At 55.2% G+C, this 19,221-nt stretch overlaps 1 protein-coding gene across 5 annotated transcripts in view; it reads left to right on the top strand.

Annotated features, from left to right (window-relative positions):
• Positions 1 to 18,921, top strand: part of Cttn (cortactin) — a 32,479-nt gene extending 13,558 nt beyond the window's left edge. For 2 of the 5 annotated variants that reach the window (XM_042670374.1, XM_042670375.1), the window contains exons 7-18: positions 695 to 749; positions 2,234 to 2,344; positions 4,085 to 4,195; positions 4,691 to 4,801; positions 5,454 to 5,564; positions 6,661 to 6,716; positions 9,251 to 9,320; positions 10,685 to 10,833; positions 11,934 to 12,023; positions 13,296 to 13,473; positions 14,136 to 14,204; positions 17,582 to 18,921. In XM_042670374.1, coding sequence (XP_042526308.1) covers positions 695 to 749; positions 2,234 to 2,344; positions 4,085 to 4,195; positions 4,691 to 4,801; positions 5,454 to 5,564; positions 6,661 to 6,716; positions 9,251 to 9,320; positions 10,685 to 10,833; positions 11,934 to 12,023; positions 13,296 to 13,473; positions 14,136 to 14,204; positions 17,582 to 17,718 — 1,248 coding nt within the window. In that variant the 3' untranslated portion in view covers positions 17,719 to 18,921. The remainder of the gene's footprint in view (positions 1 to 694; positions 750 to 2,233; positions 2,345 to 4,084; positions 4,196 to 4,690; positions 4,802 to 5,453; positions 5,565 to 6,660; positions 6,717 to 9,250; positions 9,321 to 10,684; positions 10,834 to 11,933; positions 12,024 to 13,295; positions 13,474 to 14,135; positions 14,205 to 17,581) is intronic. The other 3 variants (XM_042670376.1, XM_042670377.1, XM_042670378.1) reach the window with 3 other exon arrangements.
• The last annotated feature ends 300 nt before the right edge of the window (positions 18,922 to 19,221 follow it).

Genomic DNA, 19,221 nt, shown 5'->3' with positions numbered 1-19,221 from the left:
GGTCTGCACATCTGTATCAGAGCCAGCATTGGTCCTAGCATCCAGGCGCTCTGCACTGGGGGCCTCCCAGTCCTCCTCCTTCTCTCCTCTTTGGCTGTCAGATACTTCATGCTGGGCGCTCTGGCTGGGCTGTCCATGCCTGGCTTGTGGCCTAGTTGCTGCACATTTGTGTCTGGAATGCGGGGGTGATGGGAATTCCCAGCTTGAGCTGTGCCTCCGGCCACATGGACACACTGTGCCTATGGTGGGCAGGGTATGTAGGTGCTATGTGTGGCTGCGGAGACACCAGGGCACCAATGCCCTGGAAGCATGGCCAGGTAGTACAGCCCAGTTCTTGGATAACAGTGTGTAAGGTCACAATACCACACCTGCCACTACTTTGACTGGTAATTGGCTTAGAAAACCAAGGGTCAAAAATTTAGCTTTTTTTTTTTGTCGGTCATGGGGCCTGAACTCTGCGCCTGGGTGCTGTCCCTGAGCTCTTCAGTTCAGAGCTTAGCGTTTTACCACTTGAGCCACAGCACCACTTCTGGCTTTTTCTGCTTTTATGTGGTGCTGAGGAATTGAACCCAGGGCCCTATGCATGCAAGGCAAGCGCTCTACCACTGAGCCACCTTCCCAGCTCCAAAAGATACTTTTAGAGGCATTTAAAACAAATGTGTTAACTTGTTTGTTTGTTTTTTTGTGATTTCAGTCTGCTGTAGGCTTCGAATACCAGGGAAAGACGGAGAAGCATGCCTCCCAGAAAGGTGAGCTGTGCCAGGTGCTGGCCCTGCCAGGTGCTAGCCACTCGCACTGCGTCATACAGCTGTTGCTGCACGGGAAAGGCATCTTTACGCTGCCACACAGTCTATTTCATGATAAATGTGTATTGCTTTCCTACAGCGCTGAGTATCTTTTTTGTTGTTTTACTTTTTGGCAGTACTAATGTTTGAACTCAGGATCTCATACCTACTAGTCAAGTGCTCATCTACTTCAGCCATGCCGCCCCCATCCTTTTTTTTTTTTTTTTGGGTGGGGTCTGGTCGTGGGGCCTGAACTCTGAGCCTGGGCGCTGTCCCTCAGCTCTTCAGCTCAAGGCCAGCGCTCTACCACTTGAGCCACAGCGCCACCTCCAGCTTTTTTTCTTTTTTGCTTATATGGTGCTGAGGAATGGAACCCAGGGCCTCAGGCATGCAAGGCAAGCGCTCTACCACTGAGCCACCTTCCCAGCCCCCCCCCCCCATCCTTTTTTTTTTTTAAGATAGTCTTGTATTTTTACCCAGGGCTTGCCTTAGATCTCAGTCTTTATACCTGTGTCTCTTGTGTAGCTGAGATCAGGAGCATGAACTTCTGTGCTCCATTTATTAAAATGGAGTCTTACTAATTTTCTGCCTGGTTTAGGCTCAAACTGTAGTCCTCCAATCTCTAACTCTTGAGCTGGGATTACAAGTCTGTAATCCAAGCCTGGCCCTTAGTTTTACTGTTTTGAGATGTGGTCTTCCTGTGTAGTCTAGGTTGCCTTTGAATTTATGATCTGCTGCTGCCTTTTGAGGAATCAGTTTGGTTTTTTTGCAAGCTTGTTTCTACTTGTCTCTGTTCCCCTGCAATGCGGGAAAGAGCTATGAGCCCACAAGCCGTACATTGGGGCAAGGTGTGGGTGCAGCCAGGCAGCAGCGCCCTCCTCACCCCAGGCTGCTGAACTTTCTGGACATTTCCGTGTGTGTGTGTGTGTGTGTGTGTGTGTGTGTGTGTGTTCGTGTGTGTGTGTGTGTGTTCGTGTGTGTGTGTGTGTGTGTGTGTTCGTTCGTGTGTGTGTGTGTCTCTCCTGGGGCTTAAACTCAGCCTATGATGTCCCTCAGCTTTTTCACTCAAAGCTGGTGCTCCACCATTTGAGCCACAGCTCCTCTTTCAGCTTTTTGGTGGTTAATTGGACATTAGAGCCTCATGGACTTAACTACCTGGGATGGCTTCGAACTGAGATCCTCAGATCTCAGCTTCCTGAGTAACTAGGATTATAGGTGTGAGCCATTGGCACCCAGGATTGAGCAGTCGTTTTAAGTGGGTTTGGCCAGCACAGATGAAGGCCCCTCTCGGTGGGAGGAGTCAGAGCTCCATTGTGCACCTCCCGGAAGGAATTGTGGGCTGTGTGTCCATTTTAGAATATTATTGCTCTTGGGAGCTGTAACACTAAAGACTTACATTTCGTTTAACAAAATGAAAAATCACCAAGCTGACTGTCCTGTCTCCTTAGACTATTCCAGTGGCTTTGGGGGCAAATACGGTGTGCAAGCCGACCGGGTGGACAAGAGCGCCGTGGGCTTTGACTACCAGGGCAAGACGGAGAAGCATGAGTCCCAAAAAGGTATGCACCTCTCCCCTCCTAGTGCCTTTACAGGTAAGAGCACTGTCCTCTTCCCTCCCTCCCTCCCTCCTTCCTTCCTTCCTTCTCCCTCCCTTTAGCCCCTCTCTTTCTTTTTTTGTAGTACTGGGGTTTGAACTCAGTATTCTTGAACTGTACCTCCAGTCCCCCTCCCCACCCCTTTTTTTTTTTGGTTATTTGTGGGGCTTGAATTTGAGGCCTAGGTGCTGTCCCTGAACTCTTTTCCTTAAGGTTAGCACTCTACCATTGAGCCACAGCACCACTTCTGGTTTTCTGGTGGTTAATTGGAAATAAGAGTCTCATGGAGGGTCTGGGAATGTGGCTCAGTAGAAGAGTGCTTCCCTAGTATGCATGAAGCCCTGGGTTTATACACATACACAGAAAAAGCCGGAAATGGCACTGTGGTTCAAGTGGTAGAGTACTAGCCTTGAGCAAAATGAATCTCAGAGACAGCACCCAGGCCCCTGAGTTCAACCCCAGAACTGGCAAAAAGAAAAGAAAAGAAAAGAGTCTCATGGACTTTCCTGCCTGGGCTGGCTTTGAACTGAAATGAGATCCTCAGATCTCCTGAGTAGCTGGGGTTACAGGCGTGGGCCAGTGGTACCCAGCAGCTTTTTAAAAAGTTTAGCAAAAGCGCTCGAGCGTGTGTGTGTGTGTGTGTGTGTGTGTGTGTGTGTGTGTGTGTGTGGTCCTTTATTTTAAAGGTGATGTACAGAGTGGTTACGGATATGTAAATCAGGTAGTGTGTGTGTGTGTGTGTGTGTGTGTGTGTGTGTGGTCCTTTATTTTAAAGGTGATGTACAGAGTGGTTACGGATATGTAAATCAGGTAGTGTGTGTGTGTGTGTGTGTGTGTGTGTGTGTGTGTGTGTGTGTGGTCCTTTATTTTAAAGGTGATGTACAGAGTGGTTACGGATATGTAAATCAGGTAATGTGTGTGTGTGTGTGTGTGTGTGTGTGTGTGTGTGTGTGTGTGTGGTCCTTTATTTTAAAGGTGATGTACAGAGTGGTTACAGATATGTAAATCAGGTAGTGTGTGTGTGTGTGTGTGTGTGTGTGTGTGTGTGTGTGTAGTCCTTTATTTTAAAGGTGATGTACAGAGTGGTTACGGATATGTAAATCAGGTAATGTGTGTGTGTGTGTGTGTGTGTGTGTGTGTGTGTGTGGTCCTTTATTTTAAAGGTGATGTACAGAGTGGTTACGGATATGTAAATCAGGTAATGTGTGTGGTCCTTTATTTTAAAGGTGATGTACAGAGTGGTTACAGATATGTAAATCAGGTATAGAGTACATTTCTTTTTGGACAGTGTCATCCCTCTCCTCTCCAGTTTTTCCCTCCCATCTCCATCTACAAGTTGTATTGTTCGCTTGCAATATATTGTCTAGTGAGTACCACTGCTGCATTTGTTCACACTTTGTTCCTCTATTTCTGTGCCCCTCTGTAAACAAAAACAACAAAGGAAAAAAACCTTTTTTCCATTTCCTGGAGCCCATTTCAATATAGCAAGGATATACTTCAGTATATCAAGTAGAGAAGAGTACTGTCTTTGTCCTGTGCAGGAAATAGGAGTTGAGGACTTAAAATGGCAGTTCTTATCTACAGCATGTGTGCTTTCCAGCTGACGCCCAGCTTCTTAAGAATAGAAGTCAGTAGAGAAAATGCCTTTTAGTGGCTCCTGAGACCTTGGTGTGTTGACTGGTCTGTGGCTGCTGTTGCTCCTAGATTACTCCAGAGGGTTTGGTGGCAAATACGGGATCGACAAGGACAATGTGGACAAGAGCGCCGTGGGCTTTGAATACCAGGGCAAGACGGAGAAGCATGAGTCCCAGAAAGGTGCCTTAGTCCCTCCCCCTCCCTCCCCCCTCCCCTTTGCTTGCCCAGCCAGGTCTCTCTGGGGACTAGAAGTCACTCAGAACGGGGAAGCCCTGAAAGTGTGTGGCTCTGGGTTGGTTTTACCACTGTAATAGGGCCAATGTGCCCAGGGCCCCCAAACCCTTGGTGTTGCTTTCTGTGGGCCCACACCTCCGCAAGTGCCTGCGGTGCCTGCCTGTGGTGCCCCTGGCTGTTCCCATGCCGGTCGGAGTGCTGTCCGCGCCGCATGCATTGGAGCTGCTCTGTGGCTGTCTGTCTGTCACGACACTGACATTACAGACACCCTGGTTTTGGGGCTACCCTGAGGAGGGCCTCCTGTTGGACATGAGCCAGACAGTGACAGAAGCTGTGCGTGCGAGGGTGTGTTCCACGAGGGGTGTCCTGCCTGTGCGACCCCCACCCCACCCCCCACCCCCACGGCTGATGGTCCACTGTGGCCTTCTGTTGTACATGTAGACTATGTGAAAGGGTTTGGAGGAAAGTTTGGTGTGCAGACAGACAGACAAGACAAGTGTGCCCTTGGCTGGGATCACCAGGAGAAGCTGCAGCTGCATGAATCCCAAAAAGGTACATTCTTCAGGCATTCTGGAACTTTCCTCTGTCCTAGATCCATCCCTGTGCTGTCTACTGTATTCCTGTCCTAGTGATGTCACGTCCTCACTGTTTGAAGCTGTTCTGTGCCTCCTGGAGGGTCATACCTTCCTGCCACACCCACCCAGGAGGGAGCTCCTGCTGTGGGCTCCTCATCTGGAGGGCTGGGGATGGACCAGGGCCTTGTGCCCATTAGGCAATCTTGTGTCACAGGCGCCCCAGCCCCAGCACACTCCTAAATGGAAGTGTTTCCTTATCAGAACAGGAGGCCTTCCAGGGGAAGGAGCCCTGGGAGGTTGCGGGGGGAGTGGGGAACAGGGAACGGGTGTGGGGGAAAGCCCTCAGGTTTGCCGAGCCTCTTCCCATGCGGAGCCGCGCTTTCTGGCCAGCAGCCTTGGCGTGGAGTGTTCTTGCTATTCGGTTGCCAGTGTAGTTCTGGGTCTCTCAGTTGCCTGCTGCTGGCTCAGGCCTCAGCTTGGACATGCTGGTTTTAGTCTGACCCTTAACCTCCCTGGCCAACCTGAGGCTGTCGGGCCCTGTGTGAGAGCCGTGTACCGCCTGCGTGGTTCTAACCCGACCTGTCTTTGCTCTTGGTTTGCTCTCCCCACTGTTGCTTGCGGATTTCCAGATTATAAGACGGGTTTCGGAGGCAAATTTGGTGTTCAGTCCGAGAGGCAGGACTCCTCCGCTGTGGGGTTTGATTACAAGGAGAGACTGGCCAAGCACGAGTCCCAGCAAGGCACAGTTGTCCCCTCCCCGCCTCCCCTTGCAGTGTGGCCACGTGTAGCCAGGCTTCAGGTTCACTGCCAGGGCACTGGCCTCCTTCACCCAGCCCACCTGGAACTGGGTCCTCTTCCCGCCCTCTTTCCCCCTCCGCCCTGCAGCCTCGTGGAGGCCAGAGGCAGTGTGCAGGTCATGCCACTCTGGTCCCGTGTCACGTTCGGTTCCTGGAGCGGGGTCTCCACCGCGTGCCAGCGGCCCCTGCAGGAGCTTGTTTGCTCTGTGCCAGGCCTCGTCACCTCAGGGAGGAAGGAGGCGCTCCGTGTGGGTTCTGTGTTGCGTCTGTGCTGGTGTCTCGTTCGTTTTGTATTTCTGACACCATTCATGTGTAGCCTGCCCCACACAGAGCCCCGTGTCGGCCCACAAAGCTAGAGGCATATGTAGGTAGGCAGGCCGGAGCTGACTGGGCTTGCCGTATGCAGCCCTTTGTTGCCCTCAGGGTTTGGCCCTGGGGACTAGAACCTGGGCCCGCACTAGAAGGCAGGGCAGAGTTGAGACTTGAGACAGGTTTAGGGCCAGCCTGGCCTCCTGCTGCCAGGCAGTAGGACTGTCAGGTGGACATGTATTGCAGCCACCCCCTGGCTGCCAAGGTTTCCACATGGAGTTTCTTTTTCTTTTAAAAAGCAAGAGAACTGCAGCTGAGCCTCTATTTAGCGCTCAGTCGAGCAGGCGCACGGGAGACAGATGGCAATAAGGCCCCTGGCTGGTGCAGAAGACTGTGCTATTGAAGTGGCCCACTGCAAAGGCCTGTCCTGTGCCCGCCTTCCTCGGCTTCTGTCCCACCAGCCTTTGCCCTTTCCCTTCCTGTTCCCTCGAGAATGCTGGATGCATGTCCCCTACCCGTCCTGCTCCCTGCCTGTGCACTGAACGCCACGGTTAGATGCCACACTTGCCTGGCCAGGAAAGCCTGTCCCCCGGTAGCTCTCGTGTCCTTTGGCTCTGGGTGCATTTCCTGGCTGTCTCTGGACCTGTGTGCATGCACCTGCTGTGAGCTGGGCCCCCCCTACCCCCCACCCTCGCCCTCACCTCACAGCAAGTCTTTTACCACCTTCCAGATTACGCCAAAGGATTTGGCGGGAAGTACGGGGTCCAGAAGGATCGGATGGATAAGGTGAGCGTTTGAGATGGGCAGTGCTCTGCCTGCAGGTTTGTGTGTACCTGCGGCTGTGCCCTTGTCCTTTAGCACTCCGCTCTGAGGGCCAGGCATCACCTGGGGAGGTTGGCGTGGCCCCCTCAGCACACCTGTATGCTACACCTGTTCATTTCCCAGTCGGGGACCAGGCAGCTGGCTCCATGCCTGCCCTAGCCTAGCTGTGAGGACAGGGTGCCTCAGCTGAGCCCAGACCTTTAACTTGGGGCCCTTGAAGTCACATGGCTATTTGGACTTGACTCCTATTGGTTCAGGTTGAGCATTGAGTTCCTTTATCACACTGGTCATGTGAGAAGAACTTGGTCCACGGTCGCACTGGGGTGGGCACATGTGGCTGCTGGTGAGGTGGTCAGGTGCAGCTGCTGGCTGCCATCTTGGACAAAGTGCATCAGACCCTCGCGGCCCGCAGATGGTTGGTTGGAGAGACAATGTCAGCTTCTTCAGGCCTGGCTGTCTCGCGCAGGCTGGCCTCAAACACTTTCATCCTATCTTACCTCCTGGGTGCCCCACCTTGCAAGACTAAATCTGTGCTCTTTTGGTGTTTTTGTTTGTTTGTTTTGGTCAGTCATGGGGCTTGAATTCAGGGACTGGGCGCTGTCCCTTAGCTCTTCAGCTCAAGGCTAGCGCTCTACCACTTGAGCCACAGTGCCCACTTCTGGCTTTTTCTCCTTATGTGGTGCTGAGGAATCAAACCAGGGTCTCATGCATGCGAGGCAAGCGCTCTACCACTGAGCCGCCTTCCCACTCTTAGCCTCTGGAAGGTTCCTGTGGAAACATACCTGTCCTCTCCTGGGGGTTCTGTGCTCTTTTGTGTTGGGAAATCAGTTCTAAGCTATGGAGTGATGTCAAAAGTGGGGTCCTCCGGCTGCCTGGTGGGCACTGAGTCCCCAGCCAGCGATGAGTCCACTTCCTGTCAGCTCCGCTGCGTGTCCCTCCCCCCGCAGCTCTGCGAGGCCCACCTGCAGCACGGCTGTCCTCGGTGACAGCTGCTTCTGCTGAGCCACAGCTGGTTGCACATGGTACTTGGATCGCTCCCCCAAGCAAGGCAGGCCCCACTGAGGGCTCTGAGAACACAACAGGGCAGGTGGGGTCTGAGGAAGGCAGCGTGGTCCGATTTGGTTTTTTAAGGGTGAGTAGGAGTTCATCTGGGAGACGGTTCGTGGGTTGAGAGCAGAGGATGTGGTACGTGCCAGGTGTGGGAACGGGCCCTGCACATGCTGCAGAGACAACTGTACAACAGGGCAGAGGAGCTGAGGAGCCCCAGACTGTGTGAGGGCTTTCATGAATGTACTGAGTGGCACTGGCCACAGCGGGGAGGGCAGTCTGCAGGTGAGCCCCTCGGATTTTGAGTGGAGAGGCTCTGCCCTGAGGCGTGTGGGGTAGAGGGGCGGGGCGGGGGTTCTGGGTACAGAGGAGGGCACACCAGGGGACCTTGGGCGGCAGGGATGAAGAATGGGGCAGAGTGTGAGGAGACAACAGATGGGGCTGGCTGCCCCCAGGGCTGCCCCACAGTGATCAGGCTGGTCACCGGAGGCCTGGGGAGGAGGGGAAGGAGGAGGAACCAGCTGGTGTGGGGAGTGAGTGAAAGTCTGGTTGTGGCTTTGTGGTCAGGTTTTGAGGAAGTTGCTGTCCTGTCTGGTGGGTGCTGAGGGTAGTGGCAGTGTCCTGACCTTGGGCTCGCTGGGTGGAAGCAGGGGAGGTTAGCGCTTTGAGTGAGGGAGACGGAAGTGTGAGAAGGTGGAAGCTGTGGTCAGCGTGTGGCCTGGGATGTGGCTCTGTGCCTGCCTAACCTGGCTTCCTTCTCAGAGGCCTAGAGTTAGTTTGCTTCTCAGAGCCCTGACAGCCAGCACCCAGGTCAGCCTGGTGCTGTCAGTTGAGAGCCCATGAAAGGAGTTGAAGGCATGATCACATGCACTAGGAGGACTTGTCCAGGGCCTTGTGTGTGTCCAGGGTCCTCATCCACGGAGCACAGCTTCCCTGTAGGCAGGGTGGGCTGGGCTGAGGAAGAGGCCCAGTTCTTCATCCCGAAGATTTGGTGGCATCTGTATGATCTTTATGCTTTTTTTTTTTTTTTGCCAGTCCTGGAGCTTGAACTCACGGTCTGGGCACTGTCCCTAAGCTTCTTTTGCTCAAGGCTAGTGCTCTACCACTTGAGTCACAGCACCACTTCCAGGTTTTTCTGAGTAGTTTATTGGACATAAGAGGGTCACGGCCTTTACTGCCCAGGCTGGCTTCGAATCGCAGTCCTCAAATCTCAGCCTCCTGAGTAGCTTGGATTACAGGCATGAGCCACCAGCACCCTGCCCTCTGTGTGCCCTTGTGTGGTGCTGACTCACGATGATCAGTGTGGCCAGGCCTCAGGACCCAGGAGCCTGCCTGCTTTGAGCTATTGGGGCTTCGGATGCTATGGAGAAGGCTGTGACAGTCAGTCAGTTTGGCGTCATTGTGGGTAGAGGGCTGAGAAGAGTGCTGTCCTCCTTCTCTCCTGTATGCAGAATGCGTCCACCTTTGAGGAAGTTGCACAGGTGTCCTCCGCCTACCAGAAGACCATCCCAGTTGAGGCTGGTGAGTCTTGCTTTCCCAAAGCCCAGAGAGGGCTTGTAGGTGAAGGTGCACCGGGATCCAGTGAGGAGGGGAACCAGGAGCACGGAGGGCTTGGCCAAGAGCCTGTGGCCGCTGGATCTTCAGGGAGACACTGGGACAGTTGACAGGGGTCCTGCTTGCTCCAGTAAGCCCTCCAGTAAGGGCTCTGGGTGGGATTTGTTTGAGGGCACTTTCTAGAGAGAGGGACTGTGTCCCCAAGGGTCCTGAGACAGATTCTGAGAACCACCCACACGTTCACTTCCCTGAACTCACTGGCCACAGCCACTGGAGGAGGACAGTATCTTGGCATCCCCTTGTGAACAAAACCAGAGGCCTTGGTCCTCCCTCTGTGCCATGGACCAGGTTGCTCATACATGTCCTGTCACAGGCTGCCAGGCCACGCCCTGAGGAAAGTATTACGTAGTTGAAGAAAAGTAATACGGAATAGCAGTCATCAAAGCCATGATGAAGCAGTCACCAGAGGTCCTGATTCTGTGTTCCAGGACACTCACTCATGCATGACTCTCTCTGAGGGCCAGGGAGCTCTGGTGGTCATCTTAGCTGATGCCTACTGGGTTACACAGCAGTTTGAAATTAGGTCATTTAACAAGAAGGCCATTACTACGCCGACCTGATATCATTCCTTTTGGAAAGCAGCTGCAGTTTCCAACTTGGAAGAACACTTAGTGAGAAGAGTGGCCAGTCCAGTTTGTCTCCTAGAGAATGGCAGGCTGCATGCCTGCCTCCCGTCCTTTCCCCGCCTGCCTTAGGCAGGGGGTGGGAAGGAGCTTTGAGCCCCTCTCAGTCACAGCAGGAGTGTACGCAGTGTACAGGCGTGCTGTGCACTCCTGCCCTGCAGTGCTTCTGCAGGCTGCCCATTGGGCAGTTCTGACTTGGTTATGCTCCTGTGCAGCGTGGACATGTGTTGCTGTCATATAACTCACCAACAGAATCTTAAGCGACTCCATGTTGATGGTGGCCCCAACAAATTCTGCAAAGCCCTGAGTTTGCTGGAAAGCGTCAAGTTTCCCCTGGTGACAAACATCACAGTGTACTTTGCTGCCAGCTGTGCCCGGGCACTGGCTTTGGTGGAAATGTCTTCCTGACATGGGATCCACACAGCTCTTGCACCACTAGTCAGCGGAAGGACAAGTATTCAGCACTTCCTTCTGTGTTTCATCCTGAAGGGAGCTAGGCTGTTGGGCCTGTGCAAGCTGAATGTCCCAGGTTCGAGGCTGCGGTGCCCCGTGGATGGGGCGCGCCCCCCCCCCCCTTGGGGGTCACCCTTGAGCGGCTTTTGTCCTGGGGTTGTGTTTTGAGAGAGATGTCCTCTCTCCTTTCTCCAGTGACCAGCAAAACCAGTAACATCAGAGCTAACTTTGAAAACCTGGCCAAGGAGAGAGAGCAGGAAGACAGGCGGAAGGCGGAGGCAGAGAGAGCTCAGCGGATGGCCAAGGAAAGACAGGAGCAGGAGGAGGCTAGAAGGAGGCTGGAAGTGAGTAAAGAGTTGGCTGGCAGGACTGCGTGCTCATGGGTGGTGTGTGAGGTTGGGTTTTTCACACAGGTACAAATCTAGCTGTGTTGGGAGTGGGGAGGGGCTGGGAGTAGCACCTGTAAGTGACTGGGTAGGCCCAGCCGCCGTGGCCTCCACCTGCTGCTGCTCAGCCTGTCCTGCCCTCAGGCACCCACGGGAGGGGCACTGGTGCCTTGGGCATTTCCAGGGCTGACCTGGTGGTGCAGGGCGGTGCAGGGCAGTAGGGCAGTAGAGCTACACAGATGTGGAGGCTCTGCTCAGGGTCTTCCAGGAGACTCTCACCCCATTAGATGGGCTCCCCACGTTCCCAGCCACCCTCTCCTTCCCCAGGTGTTTCCTGTGCTGTTACTTTAGAGGGTCTCACTCTGGGTAGACCCATTACCTTGCCTTTTGCACCTCTAGAGGCCACCTAGTCTCCTTGGCTCCTGGCCCCATCCCCACACTCCCGTGCCTCCTTTCAGCATCACACGGCCTGGCTGCCCCCTCTCCTCACCCCCTCCTGTTAAACAGGGCAGGATGTCAGCCGCCAGATGGCCTGGAGCGGTCTATCCATCAGAGGTTCCTTCAGCCCCCTGTACCTACAGTCCCTTTCACAGGCTGTGGTCACAGAAGCTGGGGGTGGGAGTGGGGTTTGTGGGCAGCGTCATATCCCTACAGCCTAGCTGATGGCATCAAGAGTCATGTCTGCCCGCTGCAGAGGCACTCACCCCGCCCTCCCCCCCTCGCCCCCCCCCCCCCATTCAGTCCCAGTTCCCCCAGGGCCCATCGGCCATCATTCAGTGATGAGATGAGTATCAGCAACAGTTTTGTGCCAGCTGGGGCCTCTGTCCTCGACACGCTATGTGGAACGGCTTGGCATCGTCAGGTCTGGTCGATACTGGCATTGTGGGCCACCAGGGCCGTCCTGGAGAATGCCTGACTGACCGCATGGCCTTGGCTGGAAGCCCTGCCCTCCTCTCTGTGCTGCACTCGAGCGCCACCTTGTGACACGCCGTTTCTGTGGACACAGGTGTGACTTGGGCTGACCTGGTAAGGATGGTGTTGATGTTTTCCCATTACAGGAGCAAGCCAGAGCCAAAAAGCAAACGCCCCCTGCCTCCCCCACTCCTCAGCCGGCTGAGGAGAGGCTGCCTTCCAGCCCTGTCTACGAGGTTGGTCTTTTCATTTGCTTTGTGAACAAGCGGCTCACTGCTTGACACGGGTGGTGCCAGGCAGTGTCATTCCTGTGTGGAATGGTGTGCACAGCGGGGCCTTGGGTGGCAGCACTCCTGCGGGTGTGGCTGCTCTCCCTCGCCTCCCAGCCATGCCCTGCAGCTGGGGCGGCCATGTTGGTCTTCTCTCACTTGTTCTCCACAGGTTGGGCTGGCACCTGCTCTGGCCCATCTTCACTGTGCTCTGCGTCTCCTCTTCAGCTCTCCCTCAGCCCGGAGGCGCTGGACTGTCTGCCCGGCAGACACTCTCTGGGCTGGGGGCTCTCTTTCCATGCGTCTGCCCCTGGCACCGCAGGGCCACAGGGTCCTCTTACCACAGCAAGACTTAGTCAGGGAGCTCCCGTGGCAACTGGCAGGAACGGGCCACTCTTCATCACTGCCGGGATCCATCACTGCCCCTCCCCCGTGTGGCAGACGCAGGATGTAGTGGACGTGGCCCTGTAGCTACAATCTGGCAAACGCCTATCCTTGAGCTGTCCCTACGTAGCCAGTCTCCTTCCAGAAGAAGATCTTGGGTGACTGGCGGTGTGTGCTGCTTGCTGTGTGATTATCAGCAGCCCTGCCAGGAGAGGGACAGACACAAGGCTGCCACACCACGAACTGGCTGCCCGCCCTCATGTCTCCCCTTGGTGCCAGGGAGCTGGCTGGAAGGAACCCAGGGCCTGTCACTCCCGTGGCTTGAACTCTTCCGTGGACCCTGGCCCCTGCCTGGAAGTGGATGTTGTCCTTGGCCTAGGGGCTGTTGGTCCTACCTGCCACCCCCTGAGACTCCCTGCAGGATATTCCCGGTCTTGCCCTGCAGTGGTGTGTGTGCAGGGGTTGGGTTGCTGCTCAGAAACCTTGATTCAGACAGCAGACAGCTTGAGGTCCGGTGGTTTAAATAACCATGTGGTTGGTTATCTCTAAACCTTTGTTGTTCTAGAGTGTGATTCGGTGGCAGCTCTGTGCTGGCAGGGATGGAGGATTTGGTTAGATCAGAGCCTGCTCTCCCCTTTCCAGCGCCAGGCAGTGGCTGGGGTGGGTGGCAAGCCACTGCCAGGTGGGAGGGCTGGTGTGCCCTCAGAGACTTCAGGCCTGAAAGAAACAGCCAGGCACGGCCAGATGTCAGCCCTGGGGACCGGCATGGGGGCTACGATTGGTTCCTAGGAGATGGTGGACTAGGAACGATGGTTTGGCCAGAATGGGCCTTGAGAAATCCCCACTGCTCCCTAGGATGCAGCCTCATTCAAGGCAGAGCCCAGCTACCGAGGCCCCACAGGTGGGAGTGAGCCAGAGCCTGCCTACAGCATCAAGGCTGCAGACCTCCCTGAGGCCACCGGCCAGCAGGGCCCGGCTTACACCACGGAGGCCGTCTACGAAACCACGGAAGCCCCAGGCCACTACCAAGAAGGTGAGCCTCACTCTAGCACCTGCCAGTGAGGGGTGGGGGGAAGACCCCTCCAAACCCACCCATCCATGTCCTTCAGTGCCTTACCTGCCCCATCTGTGGGCTCCTCCCTGCCCAGGCATCCCAGAAGTGCTATGCTATGCTTCCCTCCTGAGACACAGGCCGCCCCCCTCAGCCCTTCCCACAGTGGTGCGTGATGGTCTAACCTCAGTCCTTCCTGCAGCAGTGTAGGGTGGCTCTGGAGTGGGAGCCACTCCAGTCAGGCAAACAGTGTCGGGGTGCGGTATCTTCCCACTGTCCCCCCATTCCAGTCAGGAGGACGGTGCTGGGGTGAGGCGTCTTCCCACCTCCCCACTGGCCAGGGCTCTCCTAGCCTTCCCTGGATCACTGAGCTCTCTGCTCTCAAACTCTAGTGGAGAAGGTCTGTGCACCTGGCTGGGTGGTGGGCTCTCTGGGGGTGGAGTCCCGGGCCTGCCCTTCAAAGCTGGAGGCCTTTCTTCTGTTGCTCTGAGGCTTGATTTCCTGCTCTCCAACCCCTGCTAGGTAGGGAGGTGTTGTCCTTGTGTCCTCCTGGCACGGGTCTTGGGGGCATGCTGTCTGAAGATGTGGGTAGAGAGGGCGTCGGTCTCTAGCCTCTGCTTAGCTTTTTCTCACTTTGCTTTCAGAGAACACATATGATGAGTACGAGAACGACCTGGGTGTTACAGCCATCGCCCTCTACGACTACCAGGCTGGTGAGCCTCCCTCCCTGCCCCTCCCGGAGAGTCTCGTCTGGCTAGACTATACTTTCCTTCTCTTTTTGGTGGGGTATGGCTGTGTTGCCCAGTTTGCCTTGAACTGCTGGGTAAGCATAAGCAGTCCTGTCTTAGCTTCTAGTAGCTGGAACCACATAGGCATCCTCTACTACTCCTGGTTACAACTTCTTCTTTCCCTCCCTCCCTCCCTCCCTCCCTCCCTCCCTCCCTCCCTCCTTCCTTCCCTCCACTACTCCTGGTTATAATTTCTTCTTTCCCTCCCTCCCTCCCTCCCTCCCATCTGTCATGGGGCTTGAACTCTGGGCCTGAGCTCTGTCCCTCAGCTCTTCAGCTCAAGGCTAGAGCTCTATCACTTGATCCACAGTGCCACTTCCAGTTTTCTAGTGGTTTATTGGAGATAAGAGTCTCATAAGAGTCTCATGGACTTTCCTGCCTGGGTTGGCTTTGAACCACAATCCTCAGATCTCATCCTCCTGAGTAGCTAGGATTACATGTGTAAGCCACTGGTACCTTTTCTTTCTCTCTTTTTTCTTTCTTTCTTTTTTTTTTTCTTGGTAGATTATGGGGCTTGAACTCTGGGCCTGGGTGCTGTCCCTCAGCTCTCCAGCTCAAGGTGAGCCACAGCACCACTTCTGGTTTTTCTGTTGGTTTATTGGAGAAAAAAGTCTCACGGACTTTCTTGCCTGGCTGGCTTTGAACGGTGATCCTCAGATCTCAGCCTCCTGAGTAGCTAGGATTACAGGTGTGAGCCACCGGCACCCGGTTCCCCACCCCCCATCTCTCTCTCTCTCTTTCTCTCTCTCTCTTTCTCTTTTTGGCCAGTCCTAGACCTTGAACTCAGGGCTTGGGCACTGTCCCTGAGCTTTTGCTCAAGGCTAGCACTCTACCACTTGAGCTACAGTGCCACTGTTGGCTTTTTCTGTTTATGTGGTACTGAAGAACCAAACCCAGGGTCATACACTCTACCACTAAGCCACATTCCCAGCCCCTCTTAACCTACTTTTTGAGGCAAGGCCTCACTATGTTACCCTGGGATTGTAGGCTTTCTACCACCATGGCTAGTTTCTGGGTATGGTTTTAGAACATGCTAGGTAACGGTGGCTCACACCTGTAATCTTAGCTACTCAGGAGGCTGAGATCTGAGGGTTTCATTCTAAGTCAGCCCAGGCAGACATATTTGAGAGATTCTTATCTCTAGTATGTAGCAAAATGCCAGAAATGGAGGTGTCTCAAGTGGTGGTAGAGAACCAGCCTTGAACAGAAAAAGCCAAGCAAGACCATGATGTCCTGAGTACTGACGCATACACAGAAAAAAAATAACAACTTGTTTTTGAAATGTTAGAAAAGTTGGTCATATGGTGCCAAGAACCCCCTTGTCTCCACCAGACCCCACCCACCCCCTTCACCCCCTTCTCTAGATCCCACCCCCTCACCCCTTCACTAGATCCTGCTCCCCTCACCCTCTTCTCCAGATCCCACCCCCTCACCCCTTCAGTAGATCCCACCCCCTCACCCCTTCACTAGATCCTGCTCCCCTCACCCTCTTCTCCAGATCCCACCCCCTCACCCCTTCACTAGATCCCACCCCCTCACCCCCTTCACTAGATCCCACCCCCCTCACCCCTTCACTAGATCCTGCTCCCCTCACCCCCTTCTCCAGATCCCACCCCCTCACCCCTTCAGTAGATCCCACCCCCTCACCCCTTCACTAGATCCTGCTCCCCTCACCCCCTTCTCCAGACCCCACCCCCCTCACCCCTTCACTAGATCCCACCCCCTCACCCCTTCACTAGATCCTGCTCCCCTCACCCCCTTCTACAGATCCCACCCCCTCACCCCTTCAGTAGATCCCAGATCCCACCCCCTCACCCCTTCACTAGATCCCACCCCCTCACCCCCTTCACTAGATCCCACCCCCTCACCCCTTCACTAGATCCTGCTCCCCTCACCCCCTTCTCCAGACCCCACCCCCCTCACCCCTTCAGTAGATCCCACCCCCTCACCCCCTTCACTAGATCCCACCCCCTCACCCCTTCACTAGATCCCACCCCCTCACCCCTTCACTAGATCCCACCCCCTCACCCCTTCTCCAGACCCCACCCCCCTCACCCCTTCAGTAGATCCCACCCCCCTCACCCCTTCAGTAAATCCCACCCCCTCACCCCTTCTCCAGATCCCACCCCCTCACCCCTTCTCCAGATCCCACCCCCTCACCCCTTCACTAGATCCCACCCCCTCACCCCTTCACTAGATCCCACCCCCTCACCCCTTCTCCAGATCCCACCCCCCTCACCCCTTCAGTAGATCCCAGATCCCACCCCCTCACCCCTTCTCCAGATCCCACCCCCTCACCCCTTCACTAGATCCCACCCCCTCACCCCTTCTCCAGATCCCACCCCCCTCACCCCTTCTCCAGATCCCACCCCCTCACCCCTTCACTAGATCCCACCCCCTCACCCCTTCACTAGATCCCACCCCCTCACCCCTTCATTAGATCCCACCCCCTCACCCCTTCAGTAGATCCCACCCCCTCACCCCTTCACTAGATCCCACCCCCTCACCCCTTCTCCAGATCCCACCCCCTCACCCCTTCTCCAGATCCCACCCCCTACTCTTGATACCTTTCCCGGATCCCACCCCTCACCCTCACTCTCTGTAGGCGGTCTCTGTCCTTGAAGGCCTCCGGTGGAGCATGCCCTGCCTGAGCGAGGACTCCATGCCCATAACCCCCGCATGTCCCCTGCTGTCCTCACTTCCAGGCTGTGAATGGCACAGTTCCTCCCGTACCTTCCCGAGTCACCCTGTGTCTGTCCCCTTGCTGTTATGGTGGACACTGCTGCCTCGTCCGGAGCCTCCACTATTTTAGTGGTTGAAAAACACTTTTGGGATGCAGGTCCCTGAGGTCCTTAGACCCCAGCTTCCTCTGACAGCAGTCTCCCAGTGCCCCTGCCTTCTGAGCAGGAGGCTGACTCTCCTGTGAGGAGGTTCCCACACGGCCCTGTGTCCACGTGTGCCCGGGTGTCATGGAGCTCTGTGTTGTGGGCATTCCGAACACCTTGTTTGTCCCCCTACTTCCTGGCCAGCCCATAGCCTCAGCTTCTTAGATTTCCTTGTGCTCCCTTAAACCACCTCTGCAATGCCCACCTTCACCATCCCATATCCCATGTCCTTGGGGCTGAGGCTTTGACCCCCACTACGGCAGCTGTCCAGAGTGCGTGCTCTCTCCCCACCACCTCTGTGGTGCCCACCTTTACCGTCATGGGTCCCGTGTCCTTGGGGCTGAGGCTTTGACCCCCACCTCGGCCGCAGATGAGACAGTATGTGCATCTGAGCCGGTCTCTCTGCTCTCTCCCCAGCGGGCGATGACGAGATTTCCTTTGACCCTGATGACATCATCACCAACATCGAAATGATCGATGATGGCTGGTGGCGAGGGGTATGCAAGGGCCGGTATGGGCTCTTCCCGGCCAACTACGTGGAGCTGCGGCAGTAGGGTGCCAGCGGCCGCAGGCCGGCCACGGCTGATTCCAGCTGACACTACAGATCATGCCTTCACTGGTTTGGGGTTTGGTTTTTGTGTTTTGTTTTCCAAAGGAGGGGAGGGGAATATACATATTGCTTTTATATTTAATACTTTTGCTGATGCTTTCAGAAATGTCTATGCCCCAGAACTCGCTAATATATTATAATCATGTTCTTAGGAGGACTTGGGTCATTGTTTATCCATTGAAGGATTTTTTCTTTTTCTGCCAAGTTGACTGTCATGCACAGCCACTTGAGGGGCTAGTTTTCCTGCGGCGCGGAGTGCCATGTCCTAGTGTCCAGGGAGATGGCTGGCATCTCATAGCACGTGTGCAGAGTGGGTCTTGGCTGTGGAGTTGCTCGGCCAGCCCGGCTTCCCAGATGAGGGGCGTGGTGGAGTCCAGCATCTGGAATGAGGACCTCCAGTCGTGTGCTGTGAAATTGCAGGGCTCATAACAGCTACAACCCAGGCTGCCCTCTAGGTGGCCTCCCTGCCTTGTCTCCCATCCCACACCGGCCCTGGGACTCCAGTCTTCTGTGAGGGCTCTTCCCTTGGCCTGGCCTGGCCTGCCCTGCCTGAAGGGCCCTGCCCCTCCCTGCCTTGTCTCAGTTCCAGGCCACAGTGGAAAAGCCCGTCTTAGTGTTATGCCCGACGCTGGTGTTGGGCTCAGGCCCACAGCCCCTGCAGCCTGGCAACCCAACGTGTGTCTTTGTGCCTCAGTGCAGATGGCAGAAGTTTGCTCCGTCAGGGAGTGTGCTGTTTGCCAAACTGTGTTCCAGCACAGCAAAAGGCAGGGGATGGACTGGGTTAAAATGCAGTGTGGCTGTGGGACTGCTCCTGCCAGGGGCTGCCGCAGCTTTTCCCGGAGCGGCTGTCCCTGCCTGCCTGCAGCTTTTCAATGGTGACCCCCTTGGCCCTGTGGAGAAGCCGGGAAGCTGGACCAGGCTGGCTGTGTCTCCCAAGAAACCAGCAGACATTCGCCGCCTGGGACGCAGAACAATCGTGCTTGCTGCCTGCCTGTTCTTTCTCGAAGTGCGTTTCTGCATAGTCCCTGCCTTTCCACTACAGGACAGGTTTTATAGGCGCCTGCTGTATCTGCATTTCTGTAGCACACCTCATAGATATGATTTTTTTAAAATTAAGTATTCAGAATAAACTTTTTTGATTCCATTATTTCCTTGGCTGTTTGGTTGCTTTGTTCTGCAGTTGAAGGTGGCGTTGGGCCCGTGTGTCCCTAAGTGGCCAGCTCGGACTTCCCCTGGGGCCCATGGCCTTCGGGTCCCCTGGCTGCGCCCCTGCCAGCCACACAGGCTCCTCACGAGGAGCCCACACAGACACTTTTCCACCAGGTTTTTGAGCAAGAATTCTAAGCAAAAGAGAAAATGTATTTACAGATTGTTTCTGAATAAGGACTCAACCCCACCAAGTGCTGTGTAGCTAACAGGTCATCTTCAGACGGAAGGAGCCAGTGGC

This window comes from Dipodomys spectabilis, unplaced genomic scaffold (assembly GCF_019054845.1).
Source record: "Dipodomys spectabilis isolate Male_0828 unplaced genomic scaffold, ASM1905484v1 ptg000544l, whole genome shotgun sequence".
Lineage (NCBI taxonomy): Eukaryota > Metazoa > Chordata > Mammalia > Rodentia > Heteromyidae > Dipodomys > Dipodomys spectabilis.
The sequence above is the reverse complement of the archived record's forward strand: the minus strand, read 5'-3'. Positions and strand labels throughout refer to the sequence as shown.